A 22,623-nucleotide genomic window follows, 5' to 3' on the forward strand; every position below is an offset into this window, starting at 1 on the left:
GCCACCGGTTAAGTGGCGTCGAGCGAGCGTAGATCGCCCTGGCCGGACGCCTCCTGAGATCAGCCAAATCGAGTTGTCGATCTCTGACCTAGCAGACTCGTACGTTCTCCCCTCTTGCAAGATCCGGTACATGTTCTATATCCCTCCTAAAAGTGAGCTTCATGTGTCGATTCTTTCCGATTTGAACTCGTCGCTCTGTTTTCGGTATGGTCGCCGGCGATATGGTGTCGAGAATCGTCAATCGGGTTTCTCGGCACCTTCCATAGCCAGCAATATTGATCTTTCTCTCATAACCAATCTTACGGGTGTTGTTGATTCGTCTTCGCTCGCTCAGCGTCACCTATGCCCCCGGTTGTGACATCCTTCGCTTATTTGCATCGTCCTTTCTGTAAATTCTATTGTTATCCCCATCATCTGGTCTTACATCGATAGAGCACCAGGCTTGGTCAGGTATCTGCTGGACTCGATGGCTGATACAGTTACATGCTTGGATGATCAACAAAGCTCATCGACGATTCGGGTGACATGTCCACTCGATGGTTGATACAGTTACATGCTTGGATGATCAACAAAGCTTATCGATAATTACCAAATCTAACAGCTTTATGTTATCGACTAATTTGTTATTCTTTCTCGAAAAAATTGGGTGATGCTAAGGATAAATTCTTAAGTTAAGATCAGTATGACATTAAACTGAGATTCGGGTGATATGTCCACTCGATGGTTGATACAGTTGTTACATGCTTGGATGATCAACAAAGCTCATCGATAATTACCAAATCCAACAGCATTATGTTATCGATTAATTTGTTTTTCTTTCTCGAAGAAATTGGGTGATGCTGAGGGTACATTCTTAATTTAAGATCATTATGACATTAGACTGGGATTCGGGTGACATGTCCACTATCAATTAATCTAAGGAACTTGAAGACAAACAAAACACCATATGATAGCCTAGTAGTTGGATCAACATAATGCGTCGATCAAGATGGGATGTTTACCAGACGATTACTATTAGTAAGCTGCTAAATGAGATAGAGGCTCCATTATGTCGAGATTCGAAAGAGGAGTTGGCTCCTGACTTCTGAAAGAATAGCTGTTTAGCATGACAGGATACCGATATTGTGGCTCTAAGGAACATGAAAAAATATGTTGAAGCTAGTTTAGATGTATACACAGTGTGATTATATAAAAGATCTTTTGTCTTTTTTTGTTTTCTCCTTCCCATCAAGTATGTTTGAAACTCGTAATTTTTGGGACATTGATTGATCTTTTTCTACCTACTTCTCTTTGGAGATTCCACAGCACAAGATTTTGCAGCCCCTACACCTTAATTGCTTTGTTATTCTTGTGTGTTCTATTGATCGGTTAATTGTTTTGCTTTTACTTACTGGTGAAATTTATAATTTCGGTGAAGTTTTGAGGAGCCAAAAGGTTTCAAGAAGATGCCACGAACAAGTGCATTGGAGTGCCCTGGATGCCCACCTTTGAGAGCCTTGACGACTGACGTGCTCGGTCTTGTAAAAGGTGGTTGTTATTGCTTAAACATTACTCTTTCTTGAATGGTCTACATGGCATGCATTTCTTAATTACAACTCATGATGTGATATTGCAATGAGTTTTCAGTTGTCGAAGCTCATGGAAAGACTGGAATTCCAAAGGTGGTAGAAACATGGGGGCAGCCAAATGCTTCATCTTGTGTCCTTGCTGCTTCTTATTCTGATCACAAAACTGATCCGGTTTGTTATCACATTCTTTGTTGGATTTGAGTTATTATACATAAATGGATGCTATGACAATCTTAACTACTTAATGGGAGGTAAACAATCAAATCAAAGCTTATGTTAGTCTCCTTTTGGATCTTCATGGCTTCTTGGTAGTTTTGAAGTAAACCAGAAATCGATCTTATTAGTTTCTCTTGAATATTAATGAAAGCTTCACTAGTTTGAAGCTAATATTCATGTTATGTTCTTCTTTCTTAAAGAAGCAGAAACCTATTTTGTGCCTTCACTTTCCAGCTTGAAAGTTTAATTTGGATGATCAATGGAGATATGGTGGTTTAACATTACAAAAGAAAAGTGTATGTTCAAAGATTTTAGAGTTTGATTACGGTGGACAAGCATTCCTAAGTATTATACAAACTTTAATGTGATTATTCACGATTAGTTTGAGATCTAGGATCAATTCCTATAAGGAAGTTTTATAATTCATTGGAACCCTGTTTTGGATTTGCGAATTCTGTTGACTATAATGTCACATTCTATTTCACATTCTTGGATTGGCATGTAATCACTAAAGATGTGTTTCCACCTTTCTTTCCTTTGTTTGGAAATTCTTATATGTTACTCTAGTATAATTATATCTTTAATCTCATAACAGTTCGACGTGTAAAATATTCTTCTACCTTCTAGACATGACACTTGTTAATTGTTTGCTGTTCTTTGCAGCTTTTGGCTGTTGCTCGCAAGAATGGTTTGGTAAGTTATCATATATGAAACAAGAGAAAACCCTCTTTTTCTAGGTTGTTGAAACATGGGATATTCTATGAATTCCAGGTTGAGTGTCTAAATCCTATTAATGGAGAGGCTTTGGGCATCACTAAGATCGATCAACCCTTATCACTGGATGGCTCTCTTAATGATGATCATGTTGTTGGATTGCATCTCTTCAAAACTAAAGGAATCGATGTTCCATCAAGGTAACATAAATAAATGCCATAGTTCATAGCTCATAGCAGATGTAGCATTTTTTTGAACTTGTATCCGAACATTTTACCAATCTGCTGTACCTAAGATATATTCTGTAGAAACTTGTTCATGTGAAAGAATATCACAGATGGTTGAATTAAAATTTTAGCACCTGCCCAATTGGCATTTAGAGGGTCAAACCTATGACACTATCATGTTTAAAAGACTGCTGCAGGCATATGTATCTGCAGGACATTGAATAAAAAAGTTCAGATAGATTATTCTTGCTTTCAGCACTTACTCCTGTATTTGACATCCCAAGGTTCCAATGTATATAGATAGTGAAACTTAATACGAAGGTTTATCTAGTGATTCAAGAGCAAAGCTTTGTGGACAAAGAAAGTTGTATTAGAACTAGAAGAGAGGAGAACTAGCTGACGTATATTCACAATGATTTTGCATATGCATGCATCTGTATGCAAGAATGGAAATTCTGTACATCTATCGAGTAAAATTTAGTTCATGGTGGTACTGTTACTTACAAACTTTAGTTGTGATCTCGAATTGCATGCACATTCTTATATTCATTCAATCCTTATGTTTTTCAGGTCAGTTTCATTACTTACCTGTCTGGAAAAGGGTAATGCTTGCTTGAGGTCCATTCCCGTCGGTGATGCGCCAGAAAACTCAACTACTGCTTCTCATATTACATGGAATGTATGCTCTTCTGGTAAAATAATATGTTCTTCAGTGGATAAAAGTGAGAATTATGCCTTATTTGGAGGGTAAGTTTCCGTAAGCTGTTAAAGAAATGTATATGAGTTTGTTGCAATTATATTCATGGGTGACAGCCTCTTTAATAAAAATTTGAAAGGTTGTTATATTGCCTAATTTTGGCCTAGTACTTTAATTTGTGTTTTCTTTTCTCTCAGGAATGGCATTGAATTGAACATGTGGGATCTTGGAAAATGCAGTAAGATCTGGAGTGCAAAATCTGTGAGTCACTTCATTCTTATTAGTGCAATTTAATGAGAGTTTCTGGTCTATTTGTATTTTGATTATGAAGATTCTATCGGTTTGCTCTTTGTCTTTTGTAGCCTCCTAATAGACTTGGTATATTCTCTCCAACTTGGTTTACTGCTGCAACTTTTCTGAGTGAAGATGACCATAGAAAAGTTGTGGCTGGCACGATCAATCATCAGGTATGGCACTATGAAATATGTTTACTAGTTGTAGCTTACAAGCTAAAAAATGCTAATAGTTGGGAGTATAACTTTTATTGTAAGTCTTTCGACAACTTTTGCAATTGTTGCCATGAGATCGAGGATACATTTGAAAGTCTTAAGTTTGATTTTATGATAACAGTGCCTGACCAAACTTTTTTACAAATACTGCTTGCACATTTGGAGTGTTAACCAACTTGTAGTTAATAAACAGTTTTCTTCTGTTTATTGATTAATGTTGAAATATTCTTGACCATATGGTCTATCCTGGTTAATGAATCTTTTGTATATGGTTAATAGTTCTTGACCCATTGCTTTAGAAGTTGAGAAAATGATGTAAACTAATTACTCAGTCCGCATGAGATTTTAATGACCAGTATGCTGTTATTCTCTTATTTGTTAAAAATTATATCTTGTGATAGGTTCGTCTTTATGACACTTCAGCACAGAGGAGACCTATAATTTCAGTCGACTTTAGAGAATCTCCAATTAAAGCAGTTTGTGAAGATCTAGATGGCTATACAGTCTATGTAGGCAATGGTTCTGGGGATCTTGCTTCATTTGATATGAGAACAGGTAAAAGTCATAGTTCTAAATGTACACCATGCGGCTATGCTTTAATTTTATTTACCTGATTCATTCATCCTCTTTAGTTTGTTGTTTTTTATGATCATAATCTCATGATTCTGAAATTTAATGTATGAGAACTAGTGAAAGTCATAGTTCTACAAGGTCACTGTGCAACTACATTGTTAATTATATTTAGCTGTTTTGTTTATTTCTCTTTTGTTTTCTTTTTTTGTGGATATAATTTCTTGATTGGATATAATTTCTTGATCAGATCCTTTCTCTGATTGTCGTTTAGTTATCATCTCATATCTAAGACTCTTTGATTCTTATAGACATTTATCAGATGTCTAGCTACTTGTTCCTACTCCCATAATAAATTAAGTCCTATTACCATAATGGACAAAATTATCACGGTTTCTTATTTTATTTCATCGATAAAACCTTTTTAGTTTTTGGGCTGTCCGATGAACCTCAACTTGTTATTCCTTTATGGTCAAATTGTTGGAGTTAAAACTTTCAGTAGAACAGAAAATTCTTTCAAACAGTTTTATGTCAGACAATATATGTGGCTACATCATAAGCAATTTTAGAAGCAATCAGCTGATGTTGAAGGCCTTTATGAAATCGTAAAAAAAGTTTAAGACTCAACATGAATTAAGAATATTGAACCAGGAATAGTCAGTTCCAACAAGGAAACTAAAGGTTTGAATGTGACATGTGTTGCAGGTATGGTATGCAAAAAGGAAATTATGCTAACTTCTATATTACATAGTTTTCTCAGTTGATTACATGATGTTCTAATTTCTTTTCATTGTCAATGAACTGGCTCAACTATTCTTAACTATGTGCGGTATAGTCATCCTCCTGGTTTTTGTGCAGTAATGCTTTCTGTCATTTCTGAGAAGTTCATGCTTTATGTTTACATTTTTGGTGACCTGTGCTCTTGGATTAAGGATTTGGTCCAAAGAATGTTAATGAAGTGAGCTCATTATCAGAGACGGAACTAGCTTGACTCACTTGGAACTTTTATTTTCTGTTATTAACTTAGTTCAAGTAATAATATTTCATCTAATTAACTGAGTAGATTTTTCCAATGTGAGCTTGAAGCTAGGACATGCTTATAGCTGAAAAATTTTATTTAACAATTCAAATTCCTAGTGTTGTTAAAATATTGGGTAGTACCATTCATTTTAGTTTTTTGAATTGTAGTATTTACCGTTATTCTGATGCTTATTATTTTGAAATATCTGAGTTTTCTTGTAATGGTTTCACATTTGTATCACCTGTTAGACAGTTAATAATTAGCTTCTATCAATGATGAATTGGCCCCTGGTGATTCAAGTGATTCAGGGTTACTAATATTTAGAACTAACTCCTGATGTTGACTAGATGGCAGTCGATTTCCTTGTTTTCAGGAAAACTGATGGGATGCTTTATTGGTAAGTGCTCTGGAAGCATCAGATCTATAGCGAGACATCCAGAACTTCCCGTGATAGCATCTTGTGGTAAGAAGTTGTATACTGTTAATTCAACATATTCAGTCAACTTTACTTCTACCATGGCACAAAATAGTGTTTTGTTTCCTCGAAAAAAAGGAAAGAGAATAGTGTTCCATGTTGGAAGTTTTTAGTTTATAACTCAGATATACCAAATTTAATATATTTGGTGGTTTTCATTTAATGTAACTTTTCAAGCTTTCTATTGTTCTTTGATTTGTTGAGTAACGATCCTCCATGGATTATCAGCCATTTTTGGATTTTATCCTTTAAAAATTCTCATTGCTTCATTTCAAGAGAAATTACTGGGTGCATACTGTTTCATCTTGAAGGTCAATGTTTGACATACTTTTCATGGTTTATTGGGAGTTATTTTACAATCAACTTTGTTAAAGATAAACATCCTTTTGTTTGTGTTTCTAATGAAAACCAGAGTGTTATGTCTAACATACGGCCCTCATCCTGCTCATCTTCGACTCGGGTTTATAAATTTATTATCATCCCTGACCCACACAAAAATTTAATGGTACTAGCTGTCTTACCACTACATGAATTTCCTACGAGAATACATGTATTATTATTGGCATATGCTTCAGTTATATTTGCAAGATAGTTGGGGGTTCATTTTTTCCATTGGGGTGAGATGGGATGGTGCAGGCAGGCTTGGGGTTGGGTTAGGTGATATCTGTCCTTGTCTTGGACCTAAATCGGTTTTGGAAAATTGTACCCCAATTCAACCGTGATTATGCCTGTTTTCCTGTCAAATCTGTTCAAACCCGACCCAGTTGAATTGGATTGAGCCAAGTCCCCTGACCTTGCCTCATCTTTGACTCGGGTTCATAAACTTAGTACCATCTCCGACCCAACAAAGATTGATGTAACTGTTATCTCATAGCTTATGAATACATTTTTTACTATTGATATATTCTTTAATTATATTAACAAGATAGTAGGGAAATTACTTATATGAAATTGCTGGGGTTTTTTTCTGGTGCGGTCGGATACGTGGAGAAAGGATGGGGGAGGCTTGAGATGGGGATGGGGATAGGTGATATTGTTCTTGTCCTGGTCCTGATTAGTTTTGAACAATTATAACCCAACCCTGGGTCCGACATCGACCTTGACCCAATCCCCAATTTGATTGGATTAGCCATTGGGGCAGTACACCACAAGCCTAGTGTGAAATTCTCATTTCTAGCTATGTCATGTTGACAGATTTTATTGAAGAAAATATCTCAATGGTAGCAGTAAGCATCATCAAGTTTTAGGTAGTTCCCACCTCATTAGACTCGGCATCAGATGGACATCATTTGTAATATTTGGATGTGTTGTTTTGGAAGTTCTCTTGTTGGTAATTTAAAAAGATGATACATTCTGAAAAGTGTACTGCCATACTTTGGGATACTTGTTTGTGGTGACGTGTACCTTGCAAATTCAAGTTTACTTTTTACTAAATGTTAACTATAATTTTGAACGTGGAAGACGTAAGAGAATCTTTTTCTCTTATTTTGTTGGTCCTAGAGCTTTGTCTGAAATTTCTTGTCATGTTTGAAACTGTAATATATATTCTTGCTATGAGTTTTTTTTGGTAAAACTATAGTTAAGCATGAAATATTTTTAATTTCATATGTCATGTCTTCACAAGTAATATGTCAAACTATGCTTTGGTGGAAGCCTTAGTTCTTTACTCGCCACATTATGCATTAGTGTTTTGGTCGTAGGTTTATAAGGTCATGCTTAATGATGATATTGGTTTATAGGATTGGACAGCTCTTTGCGTGTGTGGGATGCAAAGACGAGACAACTTCTATCTGCGGTATGCTATAACTACTATCAGTTCATAAATGGATCTTGCTTCAACAAAATTTTCAATATCCATTGGCTTACATATAATAGAACATTTTTAAAGAAGGGAATTTAAGTTTGGTGGTGCTTTGCAATTTAGTTCTTCCTCTTGGTTTAGATTCATGTTTCATGTAAAGCCCATTAATTTATAGGTTATACTGGGGTAACTGGATGCATATTGTAGAGGAATGCATAGGTTCAAGAACTTGTGCTTGCAAACAGTTCACATTTTCTTTTTGGTTTGTATAAACCTATCATTGAGTATATTTCTTTTTTTAATAGGTTTTCCTCAAGCAACATCTAACAAATGTGGTGATCGATTCACATTTCTCAGACGAAGGTATTACTTATTTAACAATTTGGATTTGACGCTACAAATTCACATTTACATGCTCTATGGCTCTATACAACTTGATACTTCGGTAGATTCACATTGGAAATGAATGTGATATTAGTACATATAACTTGATTGACCTATTTCAAATAACTAACATGGTTAACATCTCGTGTGTCTGTTTCTGCTCCATACAAATAATGGATTAGTAGGTCAACTAAGTCCTATCTAAAACATAGCTAACCTCCATACAAATAATGGATTAGTAGGTCAACTAGCTTTAGGGTTAACACCGTGAACATCATGTACACCATGATAATAGTGTACTTGAGTGAGATTTTGAGCCAGTTCTGTTGAGGACATCTCCATTTGGTTAGGGTAGACTGTGACTTCCTAATAATCCCACTTAGGCAAATGACCTGACAGGGATGCTGATAATGCATGGGCTTAGGCAATTTGGGTCACATGACAAGGCCCACTTGGTACAATTTGGATCACTTGTTATGATGAACGAAGCCCTAAATGCATACTAAATTTGAAATAAAACCCAATCAAAACATATTCCATGTGTTCAGATTTATATAGTTTGATAAAATATCAGGGTTTCAAGAGTATACATACCTGAGCAACAGCATGCCCATGTGTGCTAGTTACTAGTAATATCAGTCCATGGACTTCTTACATCATTGGCAATAAATTTACTGTATTACACTATTAACAGCAAATGATTTAGACAAGCCTTACCATCAGGACTCTTCTGGTTCCCAGTGGTCATGGGCATCTCATTAGTTATTGTTGAATCTTTAGTCATGGTACCTCCATTTAGGTTTGGTCAAGTATTCTACCACACAAAAAAATCTGGCTAGCCTATGAAGTATTTGTGTTTGGGTATCATGAAACACAGACAAATAGGCATGTTTTGTGGCAGTGCTTGTCAGCACAGTGATGTTGGAACAAATTGTACATGTAGATTGTTGGTAGCTTTTTACCTAAATCATGTTCTAGAATAGGTCGGTTTTCTTCTTTAATTAATGTTAGAAAATCTGTAAGGAACTCGTTCGTCATGTAAAACAATTTGATAATGTCTCAAAATTCTTGTTAAACAGGTTCCAATGGCAATACTTGTGATCAACAAGCTGATCTACAAGTATGCGATGATACTGAAACCGTAGATAATGATGAATTGCCAATCTCTAGCGGTAAGAAAGCATCTAAAAGGAAGAGAGTTGGTAAAGTCAAGTAGAAAAGAAAGACTGGGGACCAATACGATGATGAAACAAGTGAAGCCCATGTATTAAGTCAAGCTGAATCTGAAGACAATAGTGTCTTGCCACCCCTCAAACAGGAAAAATCATCAGATGAGCACAGCAAGAGGCTCAAGCAGAAAAAGAGCAAGAAGATTTTGCCATGAAGGAAGCATGCCGGCCATCAAGAAAGTTGTGGTGAAGGATGGGTGAGTCCGTGATAATTCCATAATTTGTGATGATCAGGACTGAGCCCACCACCACCCACCAGCTAGATGAGTCTTGCTAAACTTGCTCGAGATGTCCAATTCTTTGAGAATTTGCATCGCACAAAGATCTTAAAAATAGTGGTTTCGAAGGTAAAATTAATGAATTGCATTTCTCTGTGGTTACGGAGAATTGTGATAGTTATATGCAATTAGAATTTTGATTTGCATATGGGTTACAGAGGATTCTCCACGAGTCATTTGTAGGCAAAGTGATTGCTTGTGCACAAAAACCTGATTCACATAATGCCGAATTATATAACTTGCAGTCCACACGTCACCAATATTTACCCATGACGATAACAAAAGATCTGACCCGCAAATACAAAACAAGCCATTGAAGGGTAAGGACATTTTGTTAAGTATGAAAAGATACAGCATAATTACAGCTGCTACACAATGACCGGGTAGAGAAAATGATAGTTAGATAGATGCATCATCAAAACAACCAACAACAACAGTGGAATCGAGTGTAAAATTAGACTACATCACACGATTCAAGCTCGAATTAGAAACCCTTACATTTCAGTTGCCTAAGTTAGTCACCATCGCAAACGAATGTATGATGTTGGCCCTCGACCAAGACGGCTGCATCTAACCTTTCTCTTCAGCTGCATATAATACCACCACCATGGTGGATATGGAACTCTTAGTGTTCCATGAGAGCAGCATCAGTTTCAGATAATGGTGCTGCAGAAGAAAAGAAAAAGGTTGCCACAGTTAGCGGTGTAGTAATCAGGAACAAGAACTATGAGCAATGCACTCAGCCAACAGAGTGGACAGTGAAGACCAAAATCAACACCCACACTAGGCAGTTTGAAAAAAATAATACCAACACATGCCTGGAAATATTAACCATACCGAGCAAGTCCTCGTATGCATCTTGGAAGAATGATGATTCCAGTAACAATGGAGGTGAGAAAACTTGATCCAGAGTGTCGTTGACTTCAGGATGCATTCTTTGTATTTTTTCAGTGGATGGTTGGAACAGCCTGGCCAGGTTTTTGTTCTCCTTCAGTCCATTCAATCTATTTAACATATCTGGAATGAAGCTTTGCTGGCTATTGGCATTACAGGAAAGATCTGTCATGTTCATCGGGGCCTGAACTTCTGGTGGTGAGGAGAAAACCAGTTGTTGATTTCTCCAGTTGTAGTAATCAGGAACATCGTCGATTTCTTTCTGAAAAGCAGCATCTGTTGTTGATAGAGGTATAAAGAAGTGTTCAGAACCATCATCACTGCTTCTTTCCTGCAACAATTCTGAGTTGCTTGATGAGCTTGATAGTGCAGCTTCACGAACAGAACGACGAATGTTGTGAGCATAATAATCATCAGTCTCTGAAAAATTAAACCACATGGAATAGTGAATAGACAAGTAAAATTTGCTCATCTCTATTTATTATGTAAACAAAGTAGAAACTGGATAATAGCTGTTGGTCTTCAACATCTGAATATCGCCTCAAGTGGGTAATGGCTGAAGGCGCTGACCTTGTGCTTCACCATCTTCATCAATTGTAAATGGAGGTGAAACTGTTTTTGGGGCTGGCAAAGTTTCCTGATTGGTTTGACTACCTACAGGATGCTGCTTTGGTGCTTGGTGGCCTTTCCCCGATGAATTTGGAGTTAGATTGAATAAATGAGGGAGTTTCAAAGTTGGACTACCGGAGACTTTCTCAATCTGAGCAGAGGAGAATTTACAAGTCATCTCAGCAACTTCATCAGTCAACCTTTCCTGTTAATAAAATTTCAAATTCATTAGCAGTACATAGAGGCAAAAAGGGACAAATCTTAAAGATGACAAATTCTTGAACTAGAGGTGATTGACGAGTTGGGTCAGTCACGTTGAGATGGGTTATATTAGGGACATGTAAGGCTGATGTGAATCGAGCCAATTTTCTAGTGGGTTTAGATTTCTAAATGAGGATTGAGGAACCAAACTATATAGCTATATGGTCAGAGTGGTTGATCATATTTGGTTTTGCATGTCAGAAGGGGATTCAAGAAGATATAATTAAAACATTGCTATAAGCAAAATGTATGCTTGACCTTAACATAGCCAACCAGCCAACAGGTCAAGAGTTCTCGACCAGGCTCTGAACTATGTTCATGACAAGTTATCCTAAACAGTCTGGTGGGTTTGGTTTGACTTGGTGCATGTGATTAGCAATTGATGCCTCTACTTAAAGCAGCTGTTCTGTGCTGTAGATCTATGTTCCGTTACATTTAGTTAAGATATATCATAAATCTGGATACAGAGCAACCCTGCTTTTCCAAATAACTGCATCTTGAAAAGTAACTTGATATACAGTCATTTTCCTTTTAAGTTATAGAATTTTGTTAGCCAGCAGCATATACTTCAGCAAATCCACACTGGCCATTTTGGTGACCACCGGGATTCCTGGTGTGGAACCTTATATAATTAGTCCATGGTTGCTGTGGCACTTTAGTGCTCATTACTTTAGTTCACACAGATTATACTTGTTAAGTAATGTTTAATGCTTTAGTGATGAAAATTGTAAAATGTGGTAGTCATGCTGCATATTATGTTGCATATGGATATAGGGAAATTCATCCTCCGATGTTTCTAGAGTAGATACAGTAGCATTTCTATAATCCTAGTTTGCCTATTTGATGGGCATCTTGGAGTTGGATATACCTGATGAACACATTTCTTTAGAGCATCATTACCTCTATGGGAGTAATCAAGTTGTGGATTAGTTAGAATCAGATGCTGCTGGAACTATTAGTTATGTGTGGCATGAAGACACCCTAAGGCTTCTGTTAAATCTAAACTTGTGGATTCTTGTGGTTGCATTTTCTCAAGGAGAGGCAAGCAGTGTTTTGTTACAGAAAAGAAAACAAAAAATTAGGCAATTTTGTGTCAAGTTTCTTAGGAGAAATTTAAACCACATTTCAACAGGAAAATAACTTGCTGCACAACCACGTAATGGTATGTTCATGATCACGGTTGCCGTTTGTGACTATCAGTTTTCCCAGCTTGATTCGTCTCAATACCACAGTTTGATAATTTTTTGATGTATCAATGAAAATAACGTTTTAGCATTTGCAAGCTAATTAATGGTTGCAAGGACCAAAAGTAAGTTTTTTATATAGTGAAGTGGAAACTGTAAGAAAATTATATATTTATTTTGTAGGCAGCAAAATTTATCTATGATTTTCTATTCATTCAACTTCTGATGAATATCTTGACAATTAATGCAGATTTCTCTTTGAAAGTTGACATATTCTATAAATAGTTACCTTATCACCATAGTATTTTTCATGTCAATGTCTCAAATGTTATTTAATGCTGCCGTTTTTTTGGTGTCTGATAACATGTGTTTATTAAGAGAGCGACTTAATTCTTTATTTGTGCTTTTTTTCCTGTTTGTTTATTTTGCTGATTGCTTTTCAACCTTTGCTGCTAAAGGTGAAAGCTAATGAAGGGGAGGGCTCGGAACTGCTTCGTAGTGCATCTGACAGCAGTAGCAGTGGGCATGCGGAATCACTCGCTGCAACTCTTGCAGAACATCGCCAACATTTAGTTTGCATACAGGTCTAGTGATACCAGGATAACACTAATCATTTACGGGCTAGTCCTCCCTGTAAAATTTCAGACCTTTATCCCTTTACTTTTATGATAATCCTTTTACTAATTCATGGGCAATTCTATTTTTCACGGGGCCTGCTGCCTATTGTCTTCAAACAAAATGCTAACTGCATACATGAAACATAACAACTGTCAGATCAGCTTGTGCTACAAATGGGTTTTCTGGTTAGATGGACAAGTTTCGTAAGATTTACCTCGGATGTTGCAAGTAGAGGAACCCTGTATAGGCCAATGTCAGTTGTCTATGCTTTCCATGATAATGTTCTCCAAATGTAATCTTCTTTTATAGATTAACTTAAGCCAAAAGACAACGTGGTTCGAAGTGCTTTATGAATCGAGGTGCATGTGAATCAATTATATATGAGCTCTTGTATAAGTTGGAAATTTGCGATGTTGTATTATTTATTATAACCTTTAGAAATGTTAGTTTTTTTGCAGTTGTGTTAAACCCAGCTACAAAACCATGTGCTTGCTGTTAACCTTAGTGGGTTGCTTGCAAGTGCTGGGTAATAAGCTCTTGAAGAAAGATGGATATTCTTAAAGTACTTCATGGAATGTGAAAAAGGAAGAAAAAAAAGAAAGTCAAACCTTATATCCTTGTTGCTTTTTCGTTTTTCTACTTCCTTTGGTTTTAGACCTCGCACCGATAGTAATATAAAAATTAAAAACCTCGGCTTTGATTTCACGGATGTCTTTTGTCCTTTCCTAGGCACTGCAGTTTTGGTCATTTTAATTTGAGGAAAACAATTCTAAGACCATAGTGATGATGATATAGCAATGATGTGGAATCAGACAGGTAATGGGTTATGAAGATACAATCACATAAAATTGGGATTCTAAGTACTCCGCAAAGTCAGTATGTATTTGTGAGAAAAGGTCATCTAAGAAAGCAACCGTGCGCACAAACATACTTTTACTAGAAAAGCGTCATCTAAGAAAGCAACCGTGCGCACAAACATATTTTTACTAGAAAAGCTAGATAGTATCCAAAAGAGCCCAGCAATGATCAAAACTACATTCTGAAATGTAGATGTGAATCCATGCAAATCTTTTAGGTTCATTCGAATCAATCAATATTTATTACTAATTATTATTATTATTATTATTATTATTATTTTGTTAATCGTGATATTGAATTATATGTCCAGTTTTGTTTATCTTATTGGAGCTGCAATGCTCTTCAATGATTCTTCATATTTATGCATCCCATAGGCTCATCCGAATCAACCAAGTAATCGATCCGGTTGAACCAAGCCGAGGAGCCTCATCGAACCCGAATGTTTTCACAAATTCACATTCAGTTCACAATCACTGAGCTCAAACCCAAGCACGGCTCGATTAATTGTGTGGCCTGACGAATCCGTGCACAATCCGCTCATATCAGTACTCCAACCATCAGATGCCGACCTCACGGCTCAATTCCTATGATATAAAAGATCGTGCTGGCCGAGTCAAAACTCTGTGTCTCTGGAAGCCTCGGCACGGCGGAACCCTTGCGCTCGCTCGCTCGCTCGCTTTGAAGATTGCGACTTTATCGCGCAATCCTCGGCACGACGAAACCCTCGGCACGACGGTATCCGCATCTGGTCTTCCTTGCCCGTTGAGGTAAGTTTCCTTCTTCTAAACCCTAGCTAGTTTTCTGATACCTTTATCGCGCTTGAATTTTTTTTGTATTGTTTCTGTGAAGTGCGTTGGCCTTTGATTTGATGACAACTTGAGCTAGGGTTTTCGTTGTTTTCCATCATCTGATCAAAATCGCTCAATTAGGGAAGAAAGATCAAAATCGAAGACAAGAGGGAAGGAGAGATCAAGAAGGGTAAGAAAAAGATCGAACAAGAGGAGATCGCGAGGGGTTCTTGGAGGATGAGATGGCGTTGAAATTTCTGAACGAGAATGGATGGCACACCGGGAGCCTCCGGAACATCCTGTGCTTCAGGACTTTCTTGATAGGAACTGTCTGACTAGGCAATTAAAGATACTTTGATTAAATTTATTGTTGCCTCTACTCTCCACATTTGGAAAAAGTATTATTAAGTCTCCATATGCTTAAATATCTCATTCGGGATTGTGATATTTCTTTGATGCAACCTTTTATAAAGTTATTATTCAAGTCCATGACTATGACTGTATTCTGAAGCCCTGTTCAAGATGTAGAAAATTTGACGTTCAATTGATGCCTAACAACGACATCGTCATCACGCAATACGCCATATCTTTATACTCAATCATGATGATTCACAAAAAATAAAAATCATGATAAAAGTACATAATAATCCTAAAAATAGTGGATCTTGACAATGCCAATTGTAAGCGGGCCAAACCAAAAAAGATAGTGCACCCGTCAGCCCTCCCGTAGTCGAGAACCCTAACCATCCTTTTTTTTCTTCTTTCAGTCTTCTGTGTTTCTTTATAAAGAATATAGCTTGCAATTACCCTAACGTCCCCCATTGATATTTTATGCATATGAGTGACAGGGGAGCTAAACTTGAACCGTCTTTCTATGCTAACCTCTACACGATAATATATGTTGGACGGTGATCGACTATAATGTTTCATATCAATCGATTATAATTAATTATCAGATTTTATCTTCCCTATCGACTTGTTTTAATTAATTGTACGATATTATCTTAACGGTAAGTGATAATTTCGTTATTAAAAAAAATAATTTTTTTATAAAATAAAATAAAAAATCGAAAATGAGAGGAAATGAGTTAATGTCTATTTTCCACCGTTACCGAGACAAGGCATAACCCGAACCAAGCGATAGAATTTGGATCGAGATCAATTGATTTCAAGCCCGACTCGACGATGCCAATTGTAAGTGGGCCAAACAAATAAGGATAGTGCACCCGTCAGCCCTCCCGTAGTCGAGAACCCTAACCATCCTTTCTTTTCTTCTTTCGGTCTTCTGTGTTTCTTTATAAAGAATATACCTTGCAATTAACCTAACGTCCCCCATCGATATTTTATGCATATGGGTGACAGGGGAGCTAAGCTTGAACCGTCTTTCTATGCTAACCTCTACACGATAATATATGTTGAACGGTGATCGACTCTAATGTTTCATATCAATCGATCATAATTAATTATCAGATTTTATCTTCCCTAAAGACCTGTTTCAATTAATTGTACGATATTATCTTAATGGTAAGTGATAATTTCGTTATAATAAAAAATATTTTTTTATAAAACAAAATAAAAAACCGAAAAAGAGAGGAAATAAGTTAATGCCTATTTTCCACCGTTACCGAGACAGGGCATAAACCGAACCGAGCAATAGAATTTTGATCGAGATCAATTGATTTCAAGCCCGACTCGACGATGCCAATTGTAAGTGGGCCAAACCAAAAAGGATAGTGCACCCGTCAGCCCTCCCGTAGTCGAGAACCCTAACCATTCTTTCTTTTCTTCTTTCAGTCTTCTGTGTTTCTTTATTAAGAATATAGCGTGCAATTATCCTAACGTCCCCTATCGATATTTTATACATATGGGTGACAAGAGAGCTAAGCTTGAACCGTCTTTCTATGCTAACCTCTACACGATAATATATGTTGGACGGTGATCGACTCTAATGTTTCATATCAATCGATTATAATTAATTATCAGATTTTATCTTCCCCGTCGACTCGTTTCAATTAATTATACGATATTATCTTAATGGTAAGTGATAATTTCATTATCATAAAAAATATTTTTTTTATAAATCAAAATAAAAAACTGAAAAAGAGAGGAAAAGAGTTAATGTCTATTTTCCACCGTTACCGAGACTGGGCATAACCCGAACCGAGTATTAGAATTTGGATCGAGATCAATTGATTTTAAACCCGACTCGACGATGTAAATTGTAAGCGGGCCAAACCAAAAATGATAGTGCACCCGTCAGCCCTCCCGTAGTCGAGAACCATAACCATGCTTTCTTTTCTCCTTTCAGTCTTCTGTGTTTTTTTATAAAGAATATAGCTTACAATTACCTTAACGTCCCCCATTGATATTTTATGCATATGGGTGACAGGGGAGCTAAGTTTGAACCGTCTTTATATGCTAATCTCTACACGATAATATATGTTGGACGGTGATCGACTCTAATGTTTCACATTAATCGATTATAAATAATTATCTGATTTTATCTTTTCTATCGACTTGTTTCAATTAATTGTATGATATTATGTTAATGATAAGTGATAATTTCGTTATCATAAAAAATATTGTTTTATAAAATAAAATAAAAAACTAAAAAAATAGAGGAAAAGAGTTAATGTTTATTTTCCACCGTTACCGAGACTGGGTATAAAATCGAGCGATAGAATTTGGATCGAGAACTCTGATCATCCTTTCTTTGTTTTTTATGTTACTGGTTAAGCGGCGCCGAGCGAGCGTAGATCGCCCTGGCCGGACGCCTCCTGAGACCAGCCAAATCGAGTTGTCGATCTCTGACCTAGCGGACTCCTACGTTCTCCCCTCTTATCAAGATCCGGTACATGTTCTAGATCCCTCCTAAAAGTGATCTTCATGTGTCGATTCTTTCCGATTTGAACTCGTCGCTCTGTTTTCGGTATGGTCGCCGGCGATATAGTGTCGAGAATCGTCAATCGGGTTTCTCGGCACCTTCCATAGCCAGCAATACTGATCTTTCTCTCACAACCAATCTTACGGGTGCTGTTGATTCGTCTTCGCTCGCTCAGCGTCACCCAGCTCAGCATCACCCATGCCTCCGGTTGTGACATCCTTCGCTTATTTGCATCATCTTTTCTGTAAATTCTATTGTTATCCCCATCATCTGGCCTTACATCGATAGAGCACCAAGCATGGTCAGGTATCTGCTGGACTCAATGGCTGATACAGTTATATGCTTGGATGATCAAAAAAGCTCATCGACGATTCGGGTGACATGTCCACTCGATGGTTGATACAGTTACATGCTTGGATGATCAACAAAGCTCATTGATAATTATCAAATCCAACAGCTTTATGTTATCGACTAATTTATTATTTTTTCTCGAAGAAATTGGGTGATGCTAAGGGTAAATTCTTAATTTAAGATCAGTATGACATTCGATTGGGATTCGAGTGACATGTCCACTCGATGGTTGATACAGTTGTTACATGCTTGGATGATCAACAAAGCTCATCGATAATTACCAAATCCACCAACTGTCTTCCAGCACTTTGGCACTGAACAGTTGTGCTTGATTGCACACTAAACCCATCTACCATGGTTGAAAAAATATTGTTTACTTCTTCAGTGAGATCTGAAATTGACATCTGTATTGCTGGAATGACTTCCTTTAGTTGATCAACAAGTCCCTGAATAGCAGGATAAGTTAATGTAAAGACACACACAAAATAAAAAACCAGAACACCGGGAGAAAAGGAAAAAAAAAATTCATGATTTTACACAAAAAGGAAATGCCCACAATGTGATTAGAACTATTGATATGTTTCCTAATCACAGTTGAGGCCTACACCACATACAAGAAAACGTGTCACATGGCCGAGAACCCAATATAGATGACATTGAAGGATTAATGTGAAGTTATGATTGAAAATATGGCAAAATACAGTTTTTTGAACAAAATTCAATTATGCTTTAAATAAATCCAACCAGATTGCTCACTTAAAATTCAGATAAGAACAAATCAATAATTATAAGAATCAAAATGCAAAAGGATTATCATAAAAGTAAAGGGATAAAGGTCTGAAATTTTACAGGGAGGACTAGCCCCTAAATGATTAGTGTTATCCCGGTATCACTAGACCTGTATGCTAACTAAATGTTGGCGATGTTCTGCAAGAGTTGCAGCTAGTGACTCCGCATGCCCACTGCTACTGCTGTCAGATGCACTACTAAGCAGTTCCGGGCCCTCCCCTTCATTAGCTTTCACCTTTAGCAGCAAAGGTTGAAAAGCAATCAGCAAAATAAACAAACAGGAAAAAAATCACAAATAAAGAATTAAGTCGCTCTCTTAATAAACACATGTTATCAGACACCCAAAAAAACCGCAGCATTAAATAACGTTTGAGACATTGACAGGAACAATACTATGGTGATAAGGTAACTAATTATAGAATATGTCAACTTTCAAAGAGAAATCTGCATTAATTGTCAAGATATTCATCAGAAGTTGAGTGAATATAAAATCATAGATAAATTTTGCTGCCTACAAAATAAATATAGAATTTTCTTACAGTTTCCACTTCACTATATAAAAAACTTACTTTTGGTCCTTGCAACCATTAATTAGCTTGCAAATGCTAAAACGTTATTTTCATTGATACATCAAAAAATTATCAAACTGTGGTATTGAGACGAGTCAAGCTGGGAAAACTGATACAGTCACAAACGGCAACCGTGATCATGAACATACCATTACGTGGGTGTGCAGCAAGTTATTTGCCTGTTGAAATGTGGTTTAAATTTCTCCTAAGAAACTTGACACAAAATTGCCTAATTTTTTGTTTTCTTTTCTGTAACAAAACACTGCTTGCCTCTCCTTGAGAAAATGCAACCACAAGAATCCACAAGTTTAGATTTAACAGAAGCCTTAGGGTGTCTTCATGCCACACATAACTAATAGTTCCAGCAGCATCTGATTCTAACTAATCCACAACTTGATTACTCCCATAGAGGTAATGATGCTCTAAAGAAATGTGTTCATCAGGTATATCCAACTCCAAGATGCCCATCAAATAGGCAAACTAGGATTATAGAAATGCTACTGTATCTACTCAAGAAACATCGGAGGATGAATTTCCCTATATCCATATGCAACATAATATGCAGCATGACTACCACATTTTACAATTTTCATCACTAAAGCATTAAACATTACTTAACCAGTATAATCTGTGTGAACTAAAGTAATGAGCACTTAAGTGCCACAGCAACCATGGACTAATTATATAAGGTTCCACACCAGGAATCCCGGTGGTCACCAATATGGCCAGTGTGGATTTGCTGAAGTATATGCTGCTGGCTAACAAAATTCTATAACTTAAAAGGAGAATGACTGTATATCAAGTTACTTTTCAAGATGCAGTTATTTGGAAAAGCAGGGTTGCTCTGTATCCAGATTTATGATATATCTTAACTAAATGTAACGGAACATAGATCTACAACACAGAACAGCTGCTTTAAGTAGAGGCATCAATTTCTAATCACATGCACCAAGTCAAACCAAACCCACCGGACTGTTTAGGATAACTTGTCATGAACATAGTTCAGAGCCTGGTCGAGAACTCTTGACCTGTTGGCTGGTTGGCTATATTAAGGTCAAGCATACGTTTTGCTTATAGCAATGTTTTAATTATATCTTCTTGAACCCCCTTCTGACATGCAAAACCAAATATGATCAACCACTCTGACCATATAGCTATATAGTTTGGTTCCTCAATCCTCATTTAGAAATCTAAACCCACTAGAAAATTGGCTCGATTCACATCAGCCTTACATGTCCCTACTATAACCCATCTCAGCGTGACTGACCCAACTCGTCAATCACCTCTAGTTCAAGAATTTGTCATCTTTAAGATTTGTCCCTTTTTGCCTCTATGTACTGCTAATGAATTTGAAATTTTATTAACAGGAAAGGTTGACTGATGAAGTTGCTGAGATGACTTGTAAATTCTCCTCTGCTCAGATTGAGAAAGTCTCCGGTAGTCCAACTTTGAAACTCCCTCATTTATTCAATCTAACTCCAAATTCATCGGGGAAAGGCAACCAAGCACCAAAGCAGCATCCTGTAGGTAGTCAAACCAATCAGGAAACTTTGCCAGCCCCAAAAACAGTTTCACCTCCATTTACAATTGATGAAGATGGTGAAGCACAAGGTCAGCGCCTTCAGCCATTACCCACTCGAGGCGATCTTCAGATGTTGAAGACCAACAGCTATTATCCAGTTTCTACTTTGTTTACATAATAAATAGAGATGAGCAAATTTTACTTGTCTATTCACTATTCCATGTGGTTTAATTTTTCAGAGACTGATGATTATTATGCTCACAACATTCGTCGTTCTGTTCGTGAAGCTGCACTATCAAGCTCATCAAGCAACTCAGAATTGTTGCAGGAAAGAAGCAGTGATGATGGTTCTGAACACTTCTTTATACCTCTATCAACAACAGATGCTGCTTCTCAGAAAGAAATCGACTATGTTCCTAACTGGAGAAATCAACAACTGGTTTTCTCCTCACCACCAGAAGATCAGGCCCCGATGAACATGACAGATCTTTCCTGTAATGCCAATAGCCAGCAAAGCTTCATTCCAGATATGTTAAATAGATTGAATGGACTGAAGGAGAACAAAAACCTGGCCAGGCTGTTCCAACCATCCACTGAAAAAATACAAAGAACGCATCCTGAAGCTAACAACACTCTGGATCAAGTTTTCTCACCTCCATTGTTACTGGAATCATCATTCTTCCAAGATGCATACGAGGACTTGCTTGGTATGGTTAATATTTCCAGGCATGTGTTGGTATATTTTTTCAAACTGCCTAGTGTGGGTGTTGATTTTGGTCTTCACTGTCCGCTCTGTTGGCTGAGTGCATTGCTCATAGTTCTTGTTCCTGATTACTACACCGCTAACTGTGGCAACCATTTTCTTTTCTTCTGCAGCACCATTATCTGAAACTGATGCTGCTCTCATGGAACACTAGAGTTCCATATCCACCATGGTGGTGGTATTATATGCAGCTGAAGAGAAAGGTTAGATGCAGCAGTCTTGGTCAGAGGGCCAACATCATACATTTGTTTGCGATGCGATGGTGACTAACTTAAGCAACTGAAATATAAGGGTTTCTAATTCGAGTTTGAATCGTGTGATGTAGTCTAATTTACATGCGATTTCACTGTTGTTGTTGGTTGTTTTGATGATGGTGTCATTTTCTCTACCCGGTGTGTAGCAGCTGTAATTATGTTGTATCTTTTCCGACTTAACAAAATGTCCTTCTTACCCTTCAATGGCTTGTTTTGGATTTGTGGGTCAGATCTTTGTTATCGTCATGGGTAAATATTGGTGACATGTGGACTGCAAGTTATAATTCGGTATTTTGTGAATCAGGTTTTGTGCACAAGCAATCAGTTTGCCTACAAATGACTCATGGAGAATCCTCTGTAACCCATATGCAAATCAAAATTCTAATTGCATATAAGTCTCACAATTTTCTTGGTAGTCTGAGGGTATAACCATCAAAATTCTAATTGCATATAACTATCACAATTTTCTTGGTAGTCTTCGGGTATAACTATCAAAATTCTAATTGCATATAACTATCACAATTGCATATAACTATCAAAATTTTAATTTCCTTAATTTTACCTTCGAAACCACTATTTTAACATCTTTG

The 22,623-nt window shown here is 36.9% G+C and overlaps 2 protein-coding genes and 1 long non-coding RNA gene across 4 annotated transcripts; all 3 read left to right on the forward strand.

Moving 5' to 3' along the window:
• Positions 1-44: 44 nt before the first annotated feature.
• LOC135658730 (uncharacterized) lies at positions 45-13,344 on the forward strand. Of its 2 annotated transcripts, XM_065176201.1 has the most exons (14): positions 45-1,527; positions 1,627-1,739; positions 2,448-2,477; positions 2,556-2,698; positions 3,296-3,472; positions 3,620-3,683; positions 3,785-3,889; positions 4,333-4,486; positions 5,896-5,985; positions 7,737-7,792; positions 8,104-8,161; positions 9,262-9,616; positions 9,653-9,758; positions 13,096-13,344. In XM_065176201.1, the coding sequence occupies exons 1-12, from the start codon at positions 1,446-1,448 to the stop codon at positions 9,396-9,398; spliced, it is 1,209 nt and encodes a 402-aa protein (XP_065032273.1). In that variant the 5' UTR covers positions 45-1,445; the 3' UTR covers positions 9,399-9,616; positions 9,653-9,758; positions 13,096-13,344. The 2 variants fall into 2 exon arrangements, with proteins under 2 accessions (XP_065032273.1, XP_065032274.1); XM_065176202.1 differs by lacking the exons at positions 9,262-9,616; positions 9,653-9,758 and having other exon boundaries at positions 50-1,527.
• Positions 13,345-14,411: 1,067 nt separating this feature from the next.
• On the forward strand, positions 14,412-15,333 carry LOC135658683 (uncharacterized). Its single transcript, XR_010505547.1, has 2 exons — positions 14,412-14,880; positions 15,043-15,333. It is a non-coding gene; the product is annotated as an uncharacterized LOC135658683 (long non-coding RNA).
• Positions 15,334-20,866: 5,533 nt separating this feature from the next.
• Positions 20,867-22,233, forward strand: LOC135658718 (AUGMIN subunit 6-like). Its single transcript, XM_065176181.1, has 3 exons — positions 20,867-21,105; positions 21,256-21,723; positions 21,893-22,233. The coding sequence occupies exons 1-3, from the start codon at positions 20,889-20,891 to the stop codon at positions 21,931-21,933; spliced, it is 726 nt and encodes a 241-aa protein (XP_065032253.1). The 5' UTR covers positions 20,867-20,888; the 3' UTR covers positions 21,934-22,233.
• The last annotated feature ends 390 nt before the right edge of the window (positions 22,234-22,623 follow it).

Source organism: Musa acuminata, unplaced genomic scaffold (genome assembly GCF_036884655.1).
Source record: "Musa acuminata AAA Group cultivar baxijiao unplaced genomic scaffold, Cavendish_Baxijiao_AAA HiC_scaffold_412, whole genome shotgun sequence".
In the NCBI taxonomy this organism is placed as follows: domain Eukaryota; kingdom Viridiplantae; phylum Streptophyta; class Magnoliopsida; order Zingiberales; family Musaceae; genus Musa; species Musa acuminata.

Excerpts from the sequence above, each read along its gene's own strand:
- LOC135658718 (XM_065176181.1), top strand. The coding sequence starts at position 20,889 with ATGACTTGTAAATTCTCCTCTGCTCAGATTGAGAAAGTCTCCGGTAGT. Across the intron at positions 21,106-21,255 it reads TGAAGATGGTGAAGCACAAG|AGACTGATGATTATTATGCT; the intron begins GTCAGCGCCTTC and ends TTAATTTTTCAG. Across the intron at positions 21,724-21,892 it reads TGCATACGAGGACTTGCTTG|CACCATTATCTGAAACTGAT; the intron begins GTATGGTTAATA and ends TTTCTTCTGCAG.
- LOC135658730 (XM_065176201.1), top strand. The coding sequence starts at position 1,446 with ATGCCACGAACAAGTGCATTGGAGTGCCCTGGATGCCCACCTTTGAGA. Across the intron at positions 1,740-2,447 it reads CTGATCACAAAACTGATCCG|CTTTTGGCTGTTGCTCGCAA; the intron begins GTTTGTTATCAC and ends TGTTCTTTGCAG. Across the intron at positions 3,684-3,784 it reads AGATCTGGAGTGCAAAATCT|CCTCCTAATAGACTTGGTAT; the intron begins GTGAGTCACTTC and ends TGTCTTTTGTAG.